This window comes from Apis florea, unplaced genomic scaffold (assembly GCF_048593485.1).
Source record: "Apis florea isolate Af1SG1 unplaced genomic scaffold, ASM4859348v1 contig_2293_pilon, whole genome shotgun sequence".
NCBI classification, from domain to species: Eukaryota; Metazoa; Arthropoda; class Insecta; order Hymenoptera; family Apidae; genus Apis; species Apis florea.
This window is the reverse complement of record NW_028256554.1, coordinates 242,391-262,565: the sequence shown is the minus strand read 5'-3', so window position 1 is coordinate 262,565 and position 20,175 is coordinate 242,391. Positions and strand designations below refer to the sequence as shown.

The following is a 20,175-nucleotide window of genomic DNA, read 5'->3' as shown; positions in this document are numbered from 1 at the left end:
ACCGGATGAATCAGCGGACGGCCAGCTAGCCCTGGGGATGACCGGTGGGAGGACGCTGAGCAACAACAAAGGTAGACCACCCCCGATGCTCGGATTGCGTTGCGGAATCGATGCGCTCGACGAAGCGTGCGATGGTTCAACCGGTTCCTGTGCCAATTGTTTCTCCAATCTGGCCAATTCCAGCTCCAGCTGTGCCATTTCACGACGGTACACACGATTCTGCACTTCCACGCGATATTGAAGCTCGCTGTTGCCCAACCATATTTAATTATTTTCGTTAAACGAAGCGATTCGTCTATTATTTTCGATAAGAGAAATCGTCCCAACCATTATATTCCGAAAATTAAAGAGCGGAGCGGAGAAACTGGAAAACTTACGTTCTATCGTCGGTCATGAATCTTCTCGTGTTGCATTCGATCTTTAAACCGAGACTTTGCACCACGGGATCGGCCCTCTCGCCTGCCAAAATGTTGGTAAGCTGGGGAAGAAAGAGCAACGCGAGTGTCGCGGTCGTGGAAGCCAAGATCAGAGCGGTGATCGTGACGAATGCCAGTGTTGCACGGTCGGACATCAAATTCGCCAACACGACGACAATTCCCGAGGTGATCACCACGAAATAAACGCTCATCCCGATATATTGCGAGTCGTTCAAAGCTGGTATTTTCACGTGTCTGCAATTGTAATAAAAATAGGGAAGGATTGCCTTAATTTACGACGAAAATATAAATGACGAAGAAAAAAAAGAGGAAAATCGATATCATAACGTCCGTCCACCTTGTTTGTGATATATCAACGGTTCAATGATACAATACGCTCCGGTAAAAAGAGGAAATATCATTGTTAACGAACGCCCTAATGGCATCCCTCATTAAACTCCAATTGTATTTCAACTCCGCCTCTCCAATTCCAAGTTGCATTCCAGATTTCCCGGAGCGTTTGTTTTAACGAACTTCTCCTCGCGAATCGGATTAAAAAAATTGCCCCTATTCGAGATTTATTCGGGATAAGTCGATATCTTTACCTCGTTTCCCAAGCCATATACAGGCCGACGACGAGCAACAGACCTTTGTAAATGTAAAGCGCCCCCAACCAGCTGTTCGTGTGTTGAGAACGACACACCTCTACCTGCATTGAGAATGCACAATGATTTAAACGCGAAATTCTCTTGGTCGTGAAAGAAAGAAAGAAAGAAAGAAATTGGCTTTGAAACAAGCCAAGCCGTATAAAATTTCTTCTCGCAAACCCCTCGTTTTCCCTTTCGATACCTGAGGTTGGTAGACCACTCCTCTATCTTGCGGGTTCATCTCCAGAGTTAAGTTTCGAAGATGACGTTGCATCGGGTCGAAAGTCACCCACAGGGTCACCACGAGACCGTCTATCAGCAAAAGTACGCAGATCAAGCTTATAAGCTGGGTATCCTGAAGTAGCTGCAACCGCCAAGATATATATATATCGCGTCGTTTATTCGTCTATATGATATATATATATATAGAAAGAGAGAGAGAGAGAGAATTTTTTTATCACATTATCATACCTTGTTCTTGACAACACCGCTTCTACTTCTCGTGAAAATTCGATGAACGCGATAGGTTTTGGTGAACATCGATCCGAATGCCAGGGAAAAGCCCGCGGACAATAAATACACCCTCGCCTGGAAAAGCGAAGCGAAGCGTTACGAGAGATATAAAAGTTTAAGCCGGGAGATTTAAAGATAGGCGCGCGGAGGAAGAAGCGGAGCCGATCGAAAAGTAGAAAATAGAAAGGAACAATGCTCACGGTGCATACTGTAGGATAGTAATGATTGCTGTCGGGAAGCGTGGCGTGATCCAAGCCCAAAAGTATGACCGCACCGTAGACCAGACTGCAGCCAACGGCAGCCATGTTGTTGAGCCTAGGGCTCGAAAGCTTTATACTCCTGTCGATCAACGGAGATGGAATTGGAAACGGTGCGGAATAATAGCGATAAATAACGAAACTTACTTGTGCTTGCGAAAGTGCAAATTGAACGCCAAGAAAGCAAACGCTAAAGTGACACCGATGCTGGCGAGGCAAGTAACCGCTAGAAAAGCCGCAGGTGCTACCGTCACCACCCTTAACCTGGTCGTGAGAAACAAAAAGAAACCCATTTGATGCTGTTATTCTCGATAAGAGTTACGGCGGATAGGCCGCGTCTATTTATCCCTCGTTACATTGAATCGCTCAAAATTCTATCTAAAAAAACGAAAAAGAGAGTTATTTTTCAAATCTACGTTACTTAAACAAAATCGTTATTAGCACCGATCACGTCGATTATTAATTAGATTAATTAATGGTTAAAAAGGATTCACGCGTATTCGAGCGTACATGTCTCTTTCGCTTGTCAATCAAAATTTGAAACACGTCCAACGATTTATTTATTATTATTGCGAATGCATATATTTGAATATATATAAGACGCGATTTGATCACTGTAAATAATGCACGGACAATGTAACGATCCGTTCCATGTTTGAATTGACCGTACGTTTAATTGCCAAGCAATGAAAAGGGCGGTATACGAATCGATATTATAATTATTCGAATATATAATATAATTAGATTTCAATGCGTTTACAGATGCGTTTTATTGTCGTGCGGAAATAGATAGGTAGAAAAGTACAAACCGGAAAACCCTTCGAGCTGCTGGGGGATGTCCGTCCGGCCATCTCATCATTTCGCATTCCGAGCAATTCATTACCAATTTTCCATCCTCCGGACTGAAAATCGCTACCTTTCTCTTAACCCCTTGTCCTAGAACAACGAGCGAGACTCGTGATAAGAAATTTGGCCAATAAAAGCAATGAGCCTGACTCATTGGTCCTACTTCGTTCGAATCAAATGATAAATCGTTTTTCTTCACCGATGAATCGATCATAAAAGTTATTAGTTGCGCCGATACAATATACGTGTCATATAAGACGCATACATACGGCGCGACCGTTTATTGTTATTGGCCCGAGAAATCGGGAGTTAGCGTGGCCTAGAACATTGTTGAGAATTCCTTCCGTTTTAGAGGCTGCTTCTAGCAGCCCTCGACGAATCAAATAATCGGTCAAGTTACGCTATCAAACAACGTGAGACGCGATATTATTTCTTTTCGTTTCGTCCAATTTTAATTTAGACGAATAATAGCTTCGCGTAAAATAAATTAAAATGTTCAAGATTTTAATCTTGGGAGGAACGCTCGCTTTTAATTATTTTAATTTTCGACGGTCCCCCCCCTCACAAATTTATCTCGTGTTACGAAATATATATAATACGAGGAAAAGAAGAGCGTTGAATTATCGAAAAAGCGTTTAATTTCTCTCTCAACCATTCGAAATCTTTTTCCCTATAATATATCCTCTTTACTCGTACTTCACTGCACTCGTACGACGCGGCCGATAAAGTTGAATACATATATCGAACTCGCGAAGAGAGTGGACAAATCGAGATTTAGGATTCTTGCCTTCGTCACGAATTGAAAATTAGAATTTATGATATTTCCTTTTTTCAAAAAAAAAAGTTAGAAAAGTAACATTTTAAGAAAGATTCACTTTGGAAAATTTTGAATTAAGCTTCCGTTAATTTTTTCCGTAAACAAGAGGACAGATATTCGTTTATCGTATATATATATAATATCGTTAGTTTTGGAAGCTATTTTATCGAGCTATCGTCTTCTCGATTTACAGACGAGACGGTATTGGAATTTTTTTCTCATCAGCTTAATGACAGCACACGGATAATAATACTCATTTTGTTCCATTTTCGTCCTTTGTATATATGCGGTTATTTTTCAATATTAAAGATAAAGGAGGTCGATCGATCATTTTTTAAGATTTCCATTCACGGAAATTATACACCGATATCGTTTGCCTTTCGTAAGCCTCTCGATGCATTTTTCATTTTAATAAATATTGAAAATTAAATTATTTTTCTCCTCAAATTACGAGTGAGCTCGTAACCGAGTTCTCGAATTTTTTGCGAATTTTTTGCGAGATCGTAAAATCTTGATCAGCCGCCAAACTTTTATTCGAACGTTATCACAAATGTTATTATTTGTCCTGTTATCAACGATACGAACGATTGCTTTTTTTATTCTTGCTTTCCCATCGGTCCAAGTTTTTCCATCTTTAATCGATCAGTCGTTTGAAACAAAACAAAAATATACGATGATTTATCGCGCGCTACATTTGTAGTATGAAATTTAATACAGGTATTTACAGCTTTGCTCTCTTTCATAAATGCTAGCGACTATTTCAATTCTCCTCCAACGTGAAACGAACGTTCGCGATTTATATTTTCCAGTTGCGCGCCTTTTCCAGCTTTTTACGACTATACATGTTTGTTCTGTTGTTATCATTTGTTCATAGCGAGCCTTCTCTCTTTTCACGAGGAATAATAGACCAAGTGAAACGATACAATAAAGGGAAAAATTTGTTTCAACTCGAAGGAATGAATCATCTATTCGACGAATTATTCTCTCGTACCAAGTTGATCGAATTAAAGATCGAAATAGATTTTAGAGAATCGTTCAAATTTTCGTAACGATTTTCTTTGCTCGAAAACAAAAGAAACGAAAAAATCCAATCCCCTACTGCTGTCGAATGCGTAAAAGAAAGAGGATAAGAACAAATCTTTCCTTCCTTCTTCTTTTCTCTTTTTCTTCGTCGTTGTGATTATAGTTGAAAATTATGTAAATGTGTACGAGTCTAGCGCTGCAAGATTTGATGGATTACCGCCGTAGGATCTGTCGACTGGTTAGATGGATGAAAGTGAAAATGGTGAACCTGGGATGAAAAAGATGTACAGAATAATGAGAAGTGGAAGCGGAGGTAAAAGGAGGAAGAAGGTTGATGGTATCCAATTTGTCCGAATCACCCAAGCTTCTTTGCGAACATCGTCCGCCTATCGTTGGCGGAAATTCGGTGCCAGTTCGTTGACTTTATCAGAAATCGATAAGTTGATGAAACGCGGTTCGGAAAAAGAAGCCGCTACTTCGAAGCTCGAGCAACGAGTTAACGAGTTGAACGATCCACCGTTAAATCACCGTGAATGATCAATGAATATAAATCGCGCAAAAATGTTTGGGAATTTCGCTCCATTTCCTCCCTTCTTTCCAAAGAGTTATTATTATTATTATTATTATTATTATTTTCGAAACAATTGTTCAAACAATTTTTAAAGATCGTTGAAATTTGGAAAACGAAGAAGAGAATAAAGAGAAAGAAACAGAGAAGATGAACGGAATCTTAATTCCGTTGAGAAGCGTTCGCAGAAGCGACGGTTTTGCAGATAACGCGTGAAAGCGGATAGCGCGATAAGGTTGTGAATAAAAAATTAGTCGTCCATTAGAAATGAAATTAAAAGGGATGAAGTAATTTGGATGGAGGAAGGCGAGTGTCGTTGATACGAGGAGCGCATCGAGGTCACGCGGCACGAAAGAAGGCTTAATTTCACAAAGACCTGCACGTCCGCTCGCGGAGGATGGCGTTTCGAGGCCACTCGAACGTTGCGCCTGCGTCGCAAGAATTTATCCCCGAGATTGTTTGTCGAAACGGCGTCCAAGCGAGCGAGAGTCCAACTTCCGACAATTTACACGGGTGACATTTGTCGAGATAAAATTCCCTGTAAAAAGTTTAACACACGATATATTCATTGGCCGTGTTGGACGTTACCTCTCGCTCGGAATGACGATTAATACCCAGGCCCCGAGTAATACATTCCGGCTCCCCTTGTTTTCTATCTTCGGTTTTTCTCCTTTCTCAGCCACGCTCCTTTTCGCTGCCCGATTCCTCGGGGTCCTCTCTCATTAATTATTCATCGGCTTCTTACCGACACACACGGCCGGCAGAATGGCAAACATCTTTCCCCGTGTGTTCGCACGAACCTCGCGCCGATCTCGTTTCGTGTTTTAGATCGCCGCGGATCGCGTCCTTCTTACGCTCACTTCCCACGCTCGTCTCATTTCTTTCACCGATATTTCCCAAATGTTCCATCGAAACGTTCCCTATCCCATCCCCCGATGATCGCCTAATCGATCGTTATCGCCGTGTAATGTAATTAAATTTACTCACCCTGCATCTGATAGAACGCCGTGATGCCTATTCGATCGGCACCGTCGAACGACACTGGTCCCTGGAACCAATCGAACGATCGATTCAATTCGGCGCAAAAGATTGAACTTGCCTCCTCGAATCGAGCCACCGACATTTTCCCCTAACAGGTATCGATAAGAAAGATAAGGGCGCAACGTTTCGTACTCCTTACCGAAACTCCGACAAAGCGCAAAAGTTTCAACTGTTCCAATAGATGCAACGCGATGTCCTTTCTAGCGTGCGTGTACTGGGCTAAGCTGATGTTATCCCGGTTCAAGACAGCCTCGGTCTTTTCCAACGCGACTGCCATAGCCCAGACTGCGTCATAGGTCTGCCCTGCAAACTTCGAATACGTCACGCCTCTGCTCGCCAATTCCGACAAGAAATTGTTGTTTGTCTGTGGCAGAAAATATTATCGCCTATTGTAAATGCTCGTCGATTTTTCGACGATTTTTAAAGCGATCTCGCGTTTAAAAAGAAAAAAAATGCGGGATCTTTCCGCGCTCAGACAGATATCGCACGCGATCACAATGCAGCAAACGGTGTCTCCCGTACGCGATAAAACATTCAGCTTCCCCGCTCGTCCCGTTTCATTCCTCAAAATATGCAAATCGGGCAACTGGCACACCTCCCTTCTTTCACTTTACACTTGCATCTATTTTTCCACGCGCCCGCGTAAATATTCGATACAGTTGAATTATACATATGAATATATTGTTGGTGTTCGAAAAAGTGGAAAAAAAAAAAAGGGGGGGGGGTCACGAGCGATCGAGGCGAAAGAGAAATATGGAGGGTGAAGCTCCACGCTTCGAAGAAGCATCACGCCTCGTTCTTCGGAGTTTCTTCCCTCCGTCAAATGTAATTAGCGACAGTTCGTCGTGAAGCTCGATCGCTCGAACGTGGAAAATTCTATATCTATGGCAAGATTCCGCCCACGTTATCGACCTTTCTTCCAACAGGCGACGCGAAAACCAGGCCTGCGACCGATTTTTAAAGAAGCTCGGCGTGTATTTCGCGTGTATCGGTTAATCGGTTAATCGGCCTGATTTATACGTACGAGTCACGTAAATTTACGATTTTTCATTCCGACTTGCTAGGTAGATTTATGTTTTTGCTTGAATTTTTATTACGCTGCGTTAGTTTTTCATTTTTATGCGTCGTAGTGCTGTCCGTCTGTTGAACCTTCCGCCGCGCAGTTTTGCTTTTTTTAGTTAGCTACTTTTTAATAATTTTGTGAAAATGGCAAGAGTTTTCTGCGGAAGGAAATTTATGCAGATAAGTTATTCGATGTGGGAAATGATAATGAATCGGAGAACTGGAACGAGGAAAGTGATATTTCCAGCGATGACAGTGAAATTAAAGTATAGCTGCCAGAAAAAGTACAGATAAGATATATGTCAATTCTGTCAGTTTCCAACGGTTCACAAGGATGAAGTTTCACGAAATAGCGTTGATTTAATAAAACTGCAACTGCTTTTTAAAACCGTACGTTTATTTAATTGTCTCTTGAAAAGCGGCCGGAAACCGAGAAAGAGCAACCCGCCTTTCCGTTAAGCGTTAACGGAAAGAAAAGTTCGGTGTGGATGAGGATGAATTATCGAGGGTGAAAGACTTTTTCCTATCGCGAAAAGTCTATTTTAATCGAGGAAAATTTCCCCAAACTTCCATTTCTCCCCTTCGTCCTTTACGGGCGAAAGTTTTATCTAAAAAAGAGTGGGCAACTGGAAAAGTACTCACCAGACCGGACGAAGTAATTTCGTTTTCTAAGGCGGAGTCATGACTGTTGACGATAATCGAACCATTCAAAGTTTGATTCAGCTGCGAAAGCGTGCATTCCTCCTTCGAATTATTCGGCGTTTTCAATAGCTCGATCGTGTCACTTGGCAGGATCCACGCGTAGTCCCCTCCGTGCATCCCTAGTTTCCAAGTCTGGTAAAATACGAAGAAGAAGAAGAAAAAAAAATCACCAGATACCAGAATTAATCGAATCACCGTTTCTTTTTTTTTTTTTTTCGTTTCTTTCGTTAGATAACACGAAGTTTGCACAACTTGCTTATTAAAAACTTTTTACATTGTTACATTACGTTGTAATAGCTTGCTCGAGCAGATGTTTTATTCGTGACGAAACGGCGAAACAGTTTTACTCGAAAATTCTCGCTTCGCGAAATATAATTGGCGCGTTCGTCGCTCGATCGTCGAGCGATTGTTGCTATAAAAAAAATTCCTAAGAATGCAATTCGCGTCTATAGATATGCATTTCTGGTTCGTGGCTTGGCCATGGTGATCGCGAATACCAGGAATATTTACGATCACCCGATCGAGCCAGTGGACGAGGATTTCTTTTAGACCGAGATATCTTTGTAAAATATATTTCGCTTGTTTTCTTTTCTCTTTTTTTTCTCGTTTCTCCTCGGCTTTCGTTTATTTGTCCTCGTATACCGATTTATTCTTTTGTCTAGCGCGTACATAATAATATATTTGGTCACAACGTCGATCAAAGTGACAAATAAGTGACAAGCACGTCATTACGGTATTTTATCGCGTATCGTCATCGCATATTTCTTCGATGTACACGCAGTTTTGGTAACAAATTTTAAAATACGATCTGTTTACACGTCGAAGTAAAAAAAAAAAAAAAAGAAAATTGTCGAAAATCGTCGAGTCTGTTTAAATTAATTGAATGATTTCGTTCAGACGCGTCACGAAACAAAGGATGCATTCGCTATTTATAAACGATATCGTTCGAAGCTGGGAAGTGTAGGCGTTATCTCTATTTTCGGTTGATTTATAGTAAAAACGTATCCTTGTTTCGAGTATGCGCGAAGAAAGGAAGAAAGCTCTGAATATCGACGATCCAATTCTGACCCGCGAGTATTAAATATTTGAAAGAGCGTCCAAATGAAGAAATTACAGATGTACGATCGATTCGAACATCTATCGATAAATTTCCTTTTTGACAATGATCGAGAAGAATATTTGCGTGAAAATTGAAAAATCAAGCATTGTGTTCGTTCACTTTCGCAGAAATACGAGATAAAATAAAAGAAAGCAAGAAAGTAAAAATCTACGCGTGTTCTTATCGTACGACGCTTTTTCACAAATTTAGAAACAAATTTAGAATTTTTATAACACGCGAGGAATATACGATGGGGCAAAGTGGATACGAGATTTGACGAAAGATATCGAGATAAGAATTTTCTCGTGAAATTTAGGTGACGCGGTTCGAACGAATTTGGATTTCGATATGTGGATACAGTAATCATCGCGAACGCCAATTGCTATACGCAAAGCAATTTCATCCCGGCCGCGTCGTTGCAAAATTCGTTCTGCGCTTGTGTGTACCGTGTAAACGATACGGATGAAAATTTACAAACACGTACAATGTTCGTGTTACTCGCCTTCGTGGACCGACGATAAGATAACTCAAAGTAACTCGTCGCGATTTCTTCTAAAATTTGAATATCCGTCGTTCGAATCGTTACAACTATCATTTGCGCGCAAATCGATCGCGATAATTAAAAAATATTTTTCAAATAAATAAGTCGACGAAACGGTAAAGTTCTCGAGAAACGATTGGTTCTCGAAACACAAAGCCATCGAGATGATAATAGCGACGAAGAATATATCTGTCCGTGTACGCGTGACGAGCGAGGGATAGGACGAGAGAGAGAGAGAGAGAGCAATTGTGTCCTACTTCGACACAATGTTCATTATTCGCTTAGCGAGGACACGGACCGTGACCATGTGTTTGCATTTCATCGATTTTCGCCGGAAAATCGAGGCGTAAAGTTTTCCACGATGAACAAATTTCAATCTATCTATCGGTTAGGACAGAATCCAGTTTCCAAAAGCTTTTCGCCGTGAACGTTCGAAAAAAAGTCGAAAATAATATATTTCTCGCCCATTTGCAACGTTGCACGTTGCACGACTCTTCCGATATGGCAATTCTGTAAAAATTTGTAATTGAACTGTCCTCGTGTGCGCCACAAATGCTCATAATGCTTCGAAACGAGCCGTTCTCGTGGATTTTTCGAAAGGAATTCGGTACATTACGCTTTTATCGAGAGAGAAGTGATGATAAAAAGAAAGAGATGCGTAATATAAAATATTCTCTCCACTCGCGATGATATTCTTCCGCGAGTTATTTTTACACGATAATGATTTTCAACGAAACGATTATACGTTACGAAACGTTGTAACACGTTGTTTGAATTGATTCCGATTCCTGTTTGTAACACGATAAAATACGCGCATTTCTACGCTATTATTTTTAGTAATATCTATCACGAGATTAAGATCTTGAAAGCGAATTCCGGATAAAATTTGCATAAAGCTGCGGATGCGGTGAACGTAGTTAGAAGTTAACGCACACTTTCTTTCATGAAAACGACTGAATAAAACTTGGCTCTTGCGCCAGTGATGCCAATCATCATTCTTCCGTGCTGGAAAATTATTACAATTATTGTATATAACAATTACAAAAAAAAAAGAAGAAAAAAAAAGGAATGCGTGTTTCTCCCCCTGAATGGAAAAAGTTTATCAACCACCATTTACCTCGCACAGAACGCGTGACGCCAATTGCGGCGAAAAACTTGCTATGATGATTCTCGTGTCCAATTCCTGCAATCGAAAAAAATAATTATTAAAGAAATAATTATTACGAGACCGTTCGTTCGATCGCGAACAGAAGCAAATTAATTACGAACCGTGATCTTTCGAGATTCGCGCGACACGCACAAGTTGCGAAATTGCATACGCTCGAGATCCATACTTGGACGCGTAAGGGGAGGAAGCAAGGCGAATTTAAATTTCGAAGGGATTTGCGAACGCGAAGGGGATGAAATCGTAGACGTAGAATCGTAGAACAACTGGATCAATGCGATGCGGCAAATCTCTAACAGAGCGGCGGAGGAGAAAAAAATTCAATAAATTTAAGTCGAAGCGTGTGTTTTTACTTTCAAAGTTTTCAACTGCTCCTTGTAATCGTTCTCCGCGAACGTGATGGTAGCGGTGCACGTGATATTCGCTCGTTCCAGTTCCGTGACTAGATCGTTCACAGCCTGAAAAACGAAAAGTGGGAACTGCAACATAGCCCTTCGGGGTTTTGAAAATAAATACACGTCAAAATTACATCCACCGAATTTATTATTCTTTTCTTTCGGTATCGTCGATTTAAAACTGAATTTAATTCAATTCTAATCACTTCGAAACGCGAGAGGAGACGCATAGACATGTACACTTACCAGGGAGTACATGTCGTCGGTTTGAGAGAGAGCGGTGACGGTGTCCCATCCAAAATGTTTGATGAGCGCTATCCTAGCGGGATTGTGACTGGAATCCGGCGCCACGGTGCGCAAGAAGAGCGGAAATTCGGTGGAATCTGAGAGGGCGGGCGCCGTGGATCCAAACGAGACTTGTATCACGTTCCAGTAGCGCACGATTTTGGCCAAGGTTTCCGTGACCTCGGAACAGGCGGTGCCCAGCAACAACGGTATCAGATCGTTCTTCTTCGCCGAGTAGAGAGCGTGAAAGAATCTATCAACCGCCACGCCGGGGTCGCACTGAAAACAAACGCGAGTTGTTCCATACGATACATTTGCAAAACTAAATTCTAAAACCAGGGTACATCGATACATAGAGTTTGATAAATCGACGCGTTCGAAGATTTTCGCGTATTACGGAACGAGGTGGCTCTGGTATGGAAAGTAAGCAATTACTTTCGGCTTTCGTGATATAACGAGACACGATCGCCGACACTTTTCGACATCGAGGATCGATGTACGTGTATGTGTGTGTGTGCGTGCGCCTGAGGTAAGAGAAGACGAACCGGTGAGCCTTAACGAGCAATTATTCAACGCGAGAGGGTGACTAGAGCGGACTCGAAAGCTCGTGCACGAACTTGAAGAGTCTGTCCGTCTCCACCGTGCACAGATACGAATAAAATATATATACAAATTTTTTCCACCCCTTTCCACCTCGAGTGTCTCGTTACACTTTCGTTTTCTTTGACGAAATTCGAAATTTCCTTCTCGTTACGGATTAATTTCGTTTTAATCCAGCGCGAAAAGTTGCGATTATCCCGCACACGACTTTATATTACGTCCTGTGCACGTATCACCCTCGCATCTGTTTACGCAAGAAACGCTTCGTTATTCGCCTCGATCGTGTATCCAACTTTGTTATTAATTTTGCTATTGTCATATCTGGAAAAAAAAATCTGGAAAAAGAAAAAATAAATAAATATCGTATAGAGGATTAAAACGACAGATTCACTACGTTTCCACTACTTTCCTTCACAAAGGAATTCACAAAAGGAGTTGAAATATGCCTTGCAGCTCGATCCGGTATACACGGCGGGAAAGTTTTGCAGCGGAACGACGCGTTTAATAGGAGTAAATTAAATGGTTCGCATTTTTAACCGAAAATCGATCGATGCGATTGGAATTTCGTACGCGCGACAGCTTAATTCTCTTATTTTTTTCCCTCCCTCGATCAACCTGACGGAACATTCGAGGAATTTATTATCCACGGATAATTGCTCCTTTCCGCACGATTAATCGTAAATTTTAAAAAGGGAGAAAAAGTTGCTATACTTTTGCAACAATTTATGCTCCACAAAGTTTAATTTTAATTAAAATTTAAATTCCGCTAAATCTTTATTAACCTGTGATATCCCTTTATCCGAATTTACGAGGGGATCGAAATCGCAGCGGTTCACGAAAGATTCACGAAGGATTTTGGCTGAAACACATTTGATTAAAACACATTATCCGAACGTTGCCCGTTGTAATTCCAGTCGAAACAACCAATTTGCTCGAACGTTATTCCGAATTTTATGGATACGGGAAAAAGAAAGAAAAAAAAAAATACACGAGCAATATCGATGAGAGAGAAAAACGATCGCATCCATTCTTTTTGCCAAGGAGAAAGGTGACGAAGTCTTAAGTCGGCCAAGTGAAAACGAAAAAGGAATCTTGGGGGATGCGAAGGAAGGTTTGTTTAAAGGAGCCTCGGCTATTTATTTTCCCGTCGATGAAACCGTCGACGCAAAATAAATAGATAATTTCTCTCGAAACGGAGAAACGCGAACAACATGTGGGCGTCGTGCCCGATATACCTGTAAAATTTCCCTCCCCCATTTCCCTTTCCTCGAAACCAAAACTTATCAACGAACACGCGTTGGCGTTCAAATATTCAAGGATTCTGCAATTTTAATTTACCCTTAATTTACGCTGTAATAAACAAATAAATTTCTGCTTTCATCTTGAGATGATTTTGACGCAAGTTGCACGAGTACTACTTGATGATGATGTTACTACTTGTGCCCTGCTCGATTCGCAGCAGGGGGACAATCGCGTATAAAGCGTTAGATTGTTACAAAGTTTGAGAGAAACTCTGCCGCGACGTACTGCCCGGATAAACTGGCATTATCGAGGTAATGGAGAACGGGACATCTCGAAACGTTGTTAAACGAGGATAAATTTTTTTCCACCGACGTCTCGTCTCACCGCGAACTTTAACAGATATTTCTTTATAACATTAATCGGATTAACTGTCTCGTGCGCGAAAATAATGTTCACGGTTCGTTTCAACAAACTGGTTACAACGGCGATATATCAATTTAAAGTCGTATCCTTTCGACGCGGAGAAATTTTTTAGATTTCGTCTTCGCAACGCACGTCTTTATTGAATATTCGACCGCTTTATCCCCCAACGATACGAATTTACCACGCAACCTGTACCTGTACAAGTTTCGACAGTGTAATAATCTTGAATTAGCCAACTTCGTATTAAAGTTGACTTTTCCGCGTAGCGAGACACAACTTTACCACTATTAGGATTACATCACCGAGTGACACAACTTCGCATCCAACGTGCGAAACATCCTTGCCGAACGTTGCTGCAATTTCGAATATTACCAACTGATGTTTTTTTTTTTTAATATTATTTATCGCTCGCGCGTCGATTCAAAATATATTACGTCGCACAACGAGGAAGAATATTTTGCGAAAAATTTTCGATCGATTAAATTCGCAAAACGTACCCTTTCTCCAAGATTATTCCGTCAATTTTCTCATTTACATTTTCCAAATATTCAAATATATTCCCGTCTTTGTACACATATTTTTCAAATCAAGTGTAACAAAGATTATCGATGGAATCTATTTTTTTTCATTCTACTTAAATAACGCGTGACAAAGCAATTTCCATATAATCCGTGGTTAATTATCGCGCGATTCGTGCAATTACGAATCGTTTTTGTTCATCGTATTTCATCGTATTCGAAAACTTGAATAACGCGGTTCAATCGTTAAAATTTAGGAGTTTTTGGTAATCCATACGTGAGCACCATTTACGACTACGCGATATGCCCACGTAAAATTTTCATTTGTCACTCTCACGGCTGTCGTGAAATCGATACACCTGTACGAATAAGATGAGACGTCTAACTTTATAATCTTAGCAATAAATTTGAAGAAGAAGAAAAAAAAAAAGAGTCGAGAAACGTGATAAAATATGAGAACAAAGGATACTTATGAATTTTGAATTTTATAGGAACTAACTCGCTCGACTTTCCCAATTGTTTCCTTCCGCGTATGACAAAGTATGCGAGAAAGAGCATTTTTTCTTTTTTTAATCGAAAACAACCACTTTTATCTCGTTTTATTTTTGCTCCTGCAGCGTATCAATCGTGATATTACCAAATATGGTGCAATTTTTTTCAACACCTTCTTTTATCGATCCAATGTATACATGTTTGGCGATTAAGAAACCCAAGTGTTTCGAACGTATTCAAAATGAAAGTTTCGATCGAGGCGAGACGATCGTAAAAGGATGGAATAGCCAAGATCGAAGGTAGCGATAGATATTTGAAGTAACAAGCGGTTGATTTATTCGTCCACTGCCTGCCCGCTCATTCACTTTCCTCTTCCACTTGGACGTATAATCGATTCCCCTCGCAAAGTCGCTAAAGATTTTTCCAGATAACTTTATCGCCACGAATCATCCTTCCGATCTTTCAATCGAATCCTATTTTTTCCTACCGTACATCGCGATTTATACCCCTTATTCAAGAATAAGGTTTGAAGTAAATGAAACGAAAATACGAATCCTATAAAATTATTCTTTGCATCGCGACGAAGAAATATAAAGAATTTTCTAATCTCGAAAATGTGTCGTGCGTGAATTTTCATGTAAATTTTCGTGTGATATTTTTCATACTACGTGTGTTTTACGTGTGTTGAAAGCAAAAATAAAATTAAAGAATTAACACGATTAATCGAAATAGTCGCAAACCAGTCGAATTAAATAAAGATCAAATCTATCTCGAAAAACATTTTTACATCGATATAGATATCAAAATCTTTTCTATTCTATTTTGAAAATAAATGTATTTGTCGTATCGTAATTTACCTCAGATTAACCCTATTAAAACTAAGAAAAATCTTAACTCCGTAAATAATAATTTCCTCTTTAAAAGCTTTTTTCATTTGTCGTCTCATATAGATAAATACCATCCAGTTTTTTTTCGAGATAATCGCGTAAAGGAAAAGGTAATTTTTGCGCGTTTCATTATCTCTGCCTTCGTCACTTACTCGGATTTCTTTCGTCTTTCGCGATTCCTCGGAAGGGAAGTAGTACTACGCATCTCCGAGAAAAAAATGTAGGTCATTTGGTCGGGGACCCATTCATAAATATTTCCACGCTGTCTCGAGCGATATGGATATACTTTTGTATATCTTCTCAACTGATTGACATATCGGGATAAAAGAAAGAAGTAACTTCGGTGGCATGATTTTCTTTGGATTCTCTTCTAAATGGCCAAAATTGAAGCTCGTGTACGGTTCGTTGTTGTGATATGTCAGTCACAACACAATTTTATGTAAAACTTTACAATTTCTTGGTCACGAAAGAGAGGGAGAGAGAGAGAGAGAGAGAGATTCGCAATAACTTGATTACTTGATTACTTGATTTATCGCATTTCTGTTAGATTAGAAAGAGGCGGTATAAATTTTCAACTTTTAAACAAATTTTTCATCCTTCGTTATTAGTTAATAATAACGAATTAGATTAAGTCGAGTATAGGAAAGAAAAACAAAATGCGGACAGTTCGACCAAAATAAAAAAGTTTTTGTAATCTTCTTACCAATCTTTCCAATTTAAATCTCCATAATTGGAAACGATCGGTATTTTTTTTTTTTTTTATTTTACCTTATTCGATTATAATTGCTTCTTCCAAATAATTTCAAAGCATCGATGTACAATTTGTGGTGGACTATTCATCTCTCTCTGATGGAAAGACAAGTGTAGCCTCTATTCGGTTTCAACAAAACTTTTGCTGAAAAAAAAAAAAAAAAAAAAAAAAAAAAGGAAAGAAAAATAACGCAATAGCCGCGCGTCCTTTACGATCTTATCTTTCAGAATACTATAATCGAGACTACTTGGAAGTGCATTCGCAATCAAACGTTTCTATTTCGAACGCGTAGAAAAGTGCTTGCGTCTACGCGTTATCCCACTTCCCCCTCCCCCCCCTTTTTTTCTACCCTCTTTATATCCAACTTAATCCGATGATACCAGTAACGACGTATCTTTCACGCTACTCACTTTCTGAAAAAATAAAGTTTTACTCTGATCATTCTAGCAGAGAGAAAGATGAGAGCCCATTTTCAAGATAATTACTTATTCGTTGAAACAGTTTTTTTTCATTAACGCTACTTTCGATCAATTGAAAACCGGATAACCTCATTTGTACAATAGACACATAAAAATCGCTAGAAAAGTATATTCGATTCTATTGGGGAAAATATTCGTATTACAACGGGGGGAGAGACGCTTTCGCTCGTGATGCCGCACGATAATAATTAGCCTCATAGACGAAAACTGGGGAAAGGACGAAGACAACCGGCGTTCTATTATCGCGTTTTATAACGCGTGTAAATTTTCGTGGAGCGAATTAACGAGGTCGATGCAAAAGCGTTTCTTTTTTTTTTTTTTTCAAAGGATAAGGATTGAAAAGAACAGAACGCGGAAAATATAAATGCAAAAAATATTCAAATTATTCCGAATCATCGACGAGGACGAGCGTTTCATCTTCAACGTGGAATTGGTTATATCGCGTATGTACGACCGTTCCTTCCTCCAAATCCTATTTTCATCGAGGTGTTCATATGTTCGTACGCATACGGTGAACAGAGAGAGAGAGAGAGAGAGAGAGAGTATACCGGTGAATTCAGCAAAGGGACATAAAAGCCACATGACGCGCTCCGTATAATGAGAGTTTGCCGGAGAGAAAAGGATCATCACCACGAGCATCGGAGCTACAAAATGATCGATGTTTTATTCCCATCTCACAAATTGATTTACACAAAACCGTTCAATGATTTTTCGCTTATTTATTACGAATTTTTACCTCTATGCAAGTTCTTCTCTAATATTGAATTATCCGCCAGAAGAGAAATGGAAACGGAAAGTGCAAGGATAAGGCACGATTTGAATTCGATTCACGGAAATATAGGAAGGGAAGAGATTGGAGAACATTTAATTCGCGTGTAAAAAAAGAAGAAAAAAAAAAATGAAAAAAAAATCACTTTCACTTGTTGAATCGATTCTTCTCTTCATCGTGCTACCTCCTATTATCCCCTTGTGTCCTCTTTATAACGTACCGATTCTCTCCTGAGTGAACCGATTGCTCTGTTTTGCTCCGCTCTTTTTCTACAGCGTTATTCCTCATCTTTCATAAATATCCACGTTCAAATGTTATTCGCCAATGTTAATAAGAAGGACGCTGCATATAAATGAAAATTATCGCGATACAATAACGTTTTTCAACGTGCTGTTTCCAGCACGCAAAACCTAAGTGCAAGTATGTAGAAGATGTGAGCGCGCATTGTTCCAATTAAAGCGAGGCGACTCGATTACATATTTAATTTCATACACGTGTATGTAGATACACCGAAACATCTTCCAGCCAAGATTCTAGATTGTAGATTATTAGAAACTTCGATCGATATAAATTAAGGAAACGAAACTTCGTATCGCGTAACGTTTCGTTCGAAAGGAAAACGAGAAAAATAAGAAAACGAGATTGGTGTTCAACTCGAATTGAATTTCTCTCCAACGAGAGCGAAAACAAGCTGGGAGTAAAATTTTAAAAACGGGGAAAAATTAATTCGCAAAAATTAACACGATGTTAATTTAGAAGTAAAATTTTTCATCTGCTCCCAACTTGGATAAATTTGTTTGTGTTAAAAAACATTCTGTCGTTCTGCCGAGGAGAACAAAATTGATGATAAAATGACCTCGAAACCTTTGAGATTCAGCAGCGCGGAACACACACACACGTATACATATTACTTTTTTCATGGAAATTTTACACGTGCCAATTGTCGAGATAATTAAATCATTTCGTCGGATAATCAGTTCCGATAATCAACGCGGAGAATCGTAATTCTCGTATCGTTCGTGGCCGGGAAAAAAAACTGCTTATCGCAGTTTCGTGTTCTATCGAATCTATCGCTCGACTCGACTCGAACAAATCTCAATACGGGATAAAAGATAATTCGTCCGTACCACCTACCTTGGTATCGTTGTGAATAAGACGTAGGCGAAATTTGGAGAGGACGTTCATTCGGTTGACGCGTTCGACAGCCAATCTCGCCGCTTGTAGCTCGCTCGACCCTTCCGCCCTAGCCTCGTTGCCTCGCGTCATCTCGAACAGACCCAGGATGGTTACGTTTATCTTCTCGCCCGATTTCACGATCCCCTTATCTTCCTCGCTCTCTCGCGACTCGCCCGTATCCCTCGTCGCCTCCTCGATACCGGTCGATGGAAAAACGTGGGCGGAGGAAGAGGTGGTGGAAGAGACGCGTTTCTCGTCCGGGAATGATTTTCCTATGTTGGAGGATCGCCGGCCGGAAGACGCGCCTGGTAACCAGCTGTCGTCCTCCCCTCTCTCGTTCGCTTCCTCGATCGCCTCCTGCCTCCGCTCCTCCTCCGTGTTCTCGTCGACCTTGCGATGCCGATGAAGCACGTCCCTGCCAGGGCTCTTGGGAAGATCGGGGGACACGGTGGACGGATAGGGCGCGAGCGTCGTCTCCGAGCCGACCACCTCCATTTTCGGCGGCCCGAAGTGCCTTCTGTCGAACTTTTCCACTTGGATCGCCGTGGGCGGTTTGTACGTCACTTTTATAGGGAACTTCTGCGAGCCCTCGAACCCTGTGAAACGCTCCTCGACGCTCGATGACACGTTCCCGCTCGCTTCCGCCCAGCCAACCGCACTCTCCTCCCCGTTCCTCTTCCCTCCATTGTCCGCGATTCCGTCCGATCTGTTCCTCCTCGCGGACCTCCTCCTCGAGCCATCTCTCTCCCCGTATCGTCCTTCGTCGCATTTCCCCTCCCTCCTTCCAAAATTCCTCCCCAACACCCTCGCCGCTGAATTGTCGCGAGGATGATCCAAATCCGCCCCCCACCCTCCATCGATCGTTCGAGCCGTGGTCGCATCGTTGCCCCCCCTCCTTCGAAACTTTTGCCTCTCGTGTCGGGCGCGAAAATCCTCGACACCCAACCGACGCTTTCTCCACCCGCGCTCCTCCCACGATCCCACGGAGGAGATCTTCTCGCTCGTATCCATCCGTTCTCGGCCGTGCGAATCTCTTCGGGGATATTTCCTATCCCCGGTGTCGAGGAGGCGAGGGAACAACGCGGAAACGTCGTCATGGTTTTCGTCGCACGGCGCGAACGCGCCACGAACCGACAGCAAGCCGAGGAGGAGGAGGAGGAGGAGGAGGAGGAGGAGGGGGAGGGTGTCGGAGGATGAGAACGATGGCAGGAGGAGACGAGAGAAGTGGCGACGCGTGCGGACGCGCGTCATAATCAGTCGCCGTCGACGTCGGTGGTTCGACGACTCGATGCGTCTCGCCGGCTTCTTCTCATCTGAAAATCCAATATACATCTCGATAGAGCGACGACGACGAAAGGGATTACATTTCTTCTTTTTCCATATTTTCGATCCATTCGTTGTCACGAATCTCCAACGTCGATCTCCTATCCATCGAGCGAGAATAATCTAGCAATTCGTACG

The 20,175-nt window shown here is 41.2% G+C and overlaps 1 protein-coding gene across 1 annotated transcript in view; it reads right to left on the bottom strand.

Moving 5' to 3' along the window:
* Positions 1-20,175, bottom strand: part of GABA-B-R3 (gamma-aminobutyric acid type B receptor subunit 3) — a 24,154-nt gene extending 3,979 nt beyond the window's left edge. Inside the window, exons 1-15 of the mRNA XM_086903643.1 lie at positions 18,673-20,175; positions 11,339-11,656; positions 11,051-11,155; positions 10,650-10,715; positions 7,833-8,024; positions 6,268-6,492; positions 6,075-6,135; positions 2,643-2,769; positions 1,981-2,097; positions 1,777-1,915; positions 1,535-1,651; positions 1,266-1,427; positions 1,022-1,125; positions 378-671; positions 3-247 (exon numbers count right to left, since the gene is read on the bottom strand). Coding sequence (XP_086759769.1) covers positions 3-247; positions 378-671; positions 1,022-1,125; positions 1,266-1,427; positions 1,535-1,651; positions 1,777-1,915; positions 1,981-2,097; positions 2,643-2,769; positions 6,075-6,135; positions 6,268-6,492; positions 7,833-8,024; positions 10,650-10,715; positions 11,051-11,155; positions 11,339-11,656; positions 18,673-20,046 — 3,646 coding nt within the window. The 5' untranslated portion in view covers positions 20,047-20,175. The remainder of the gene's footprint in view (positions 1-2; positions 248-377; positions 672-1,021; positions 1,126-1,265; positions 1,428-1,534; positions 1,652-1,776; positions 1,916-1,980; positions 2,098-2,642; positions 2,770-6,074; positions 6,136-6,267; positions 6,493-7,832; positions 8,025-10,649; positions 10,716-11,050; positions 11,156-11,338; positions 11,657-18,672) is intronic.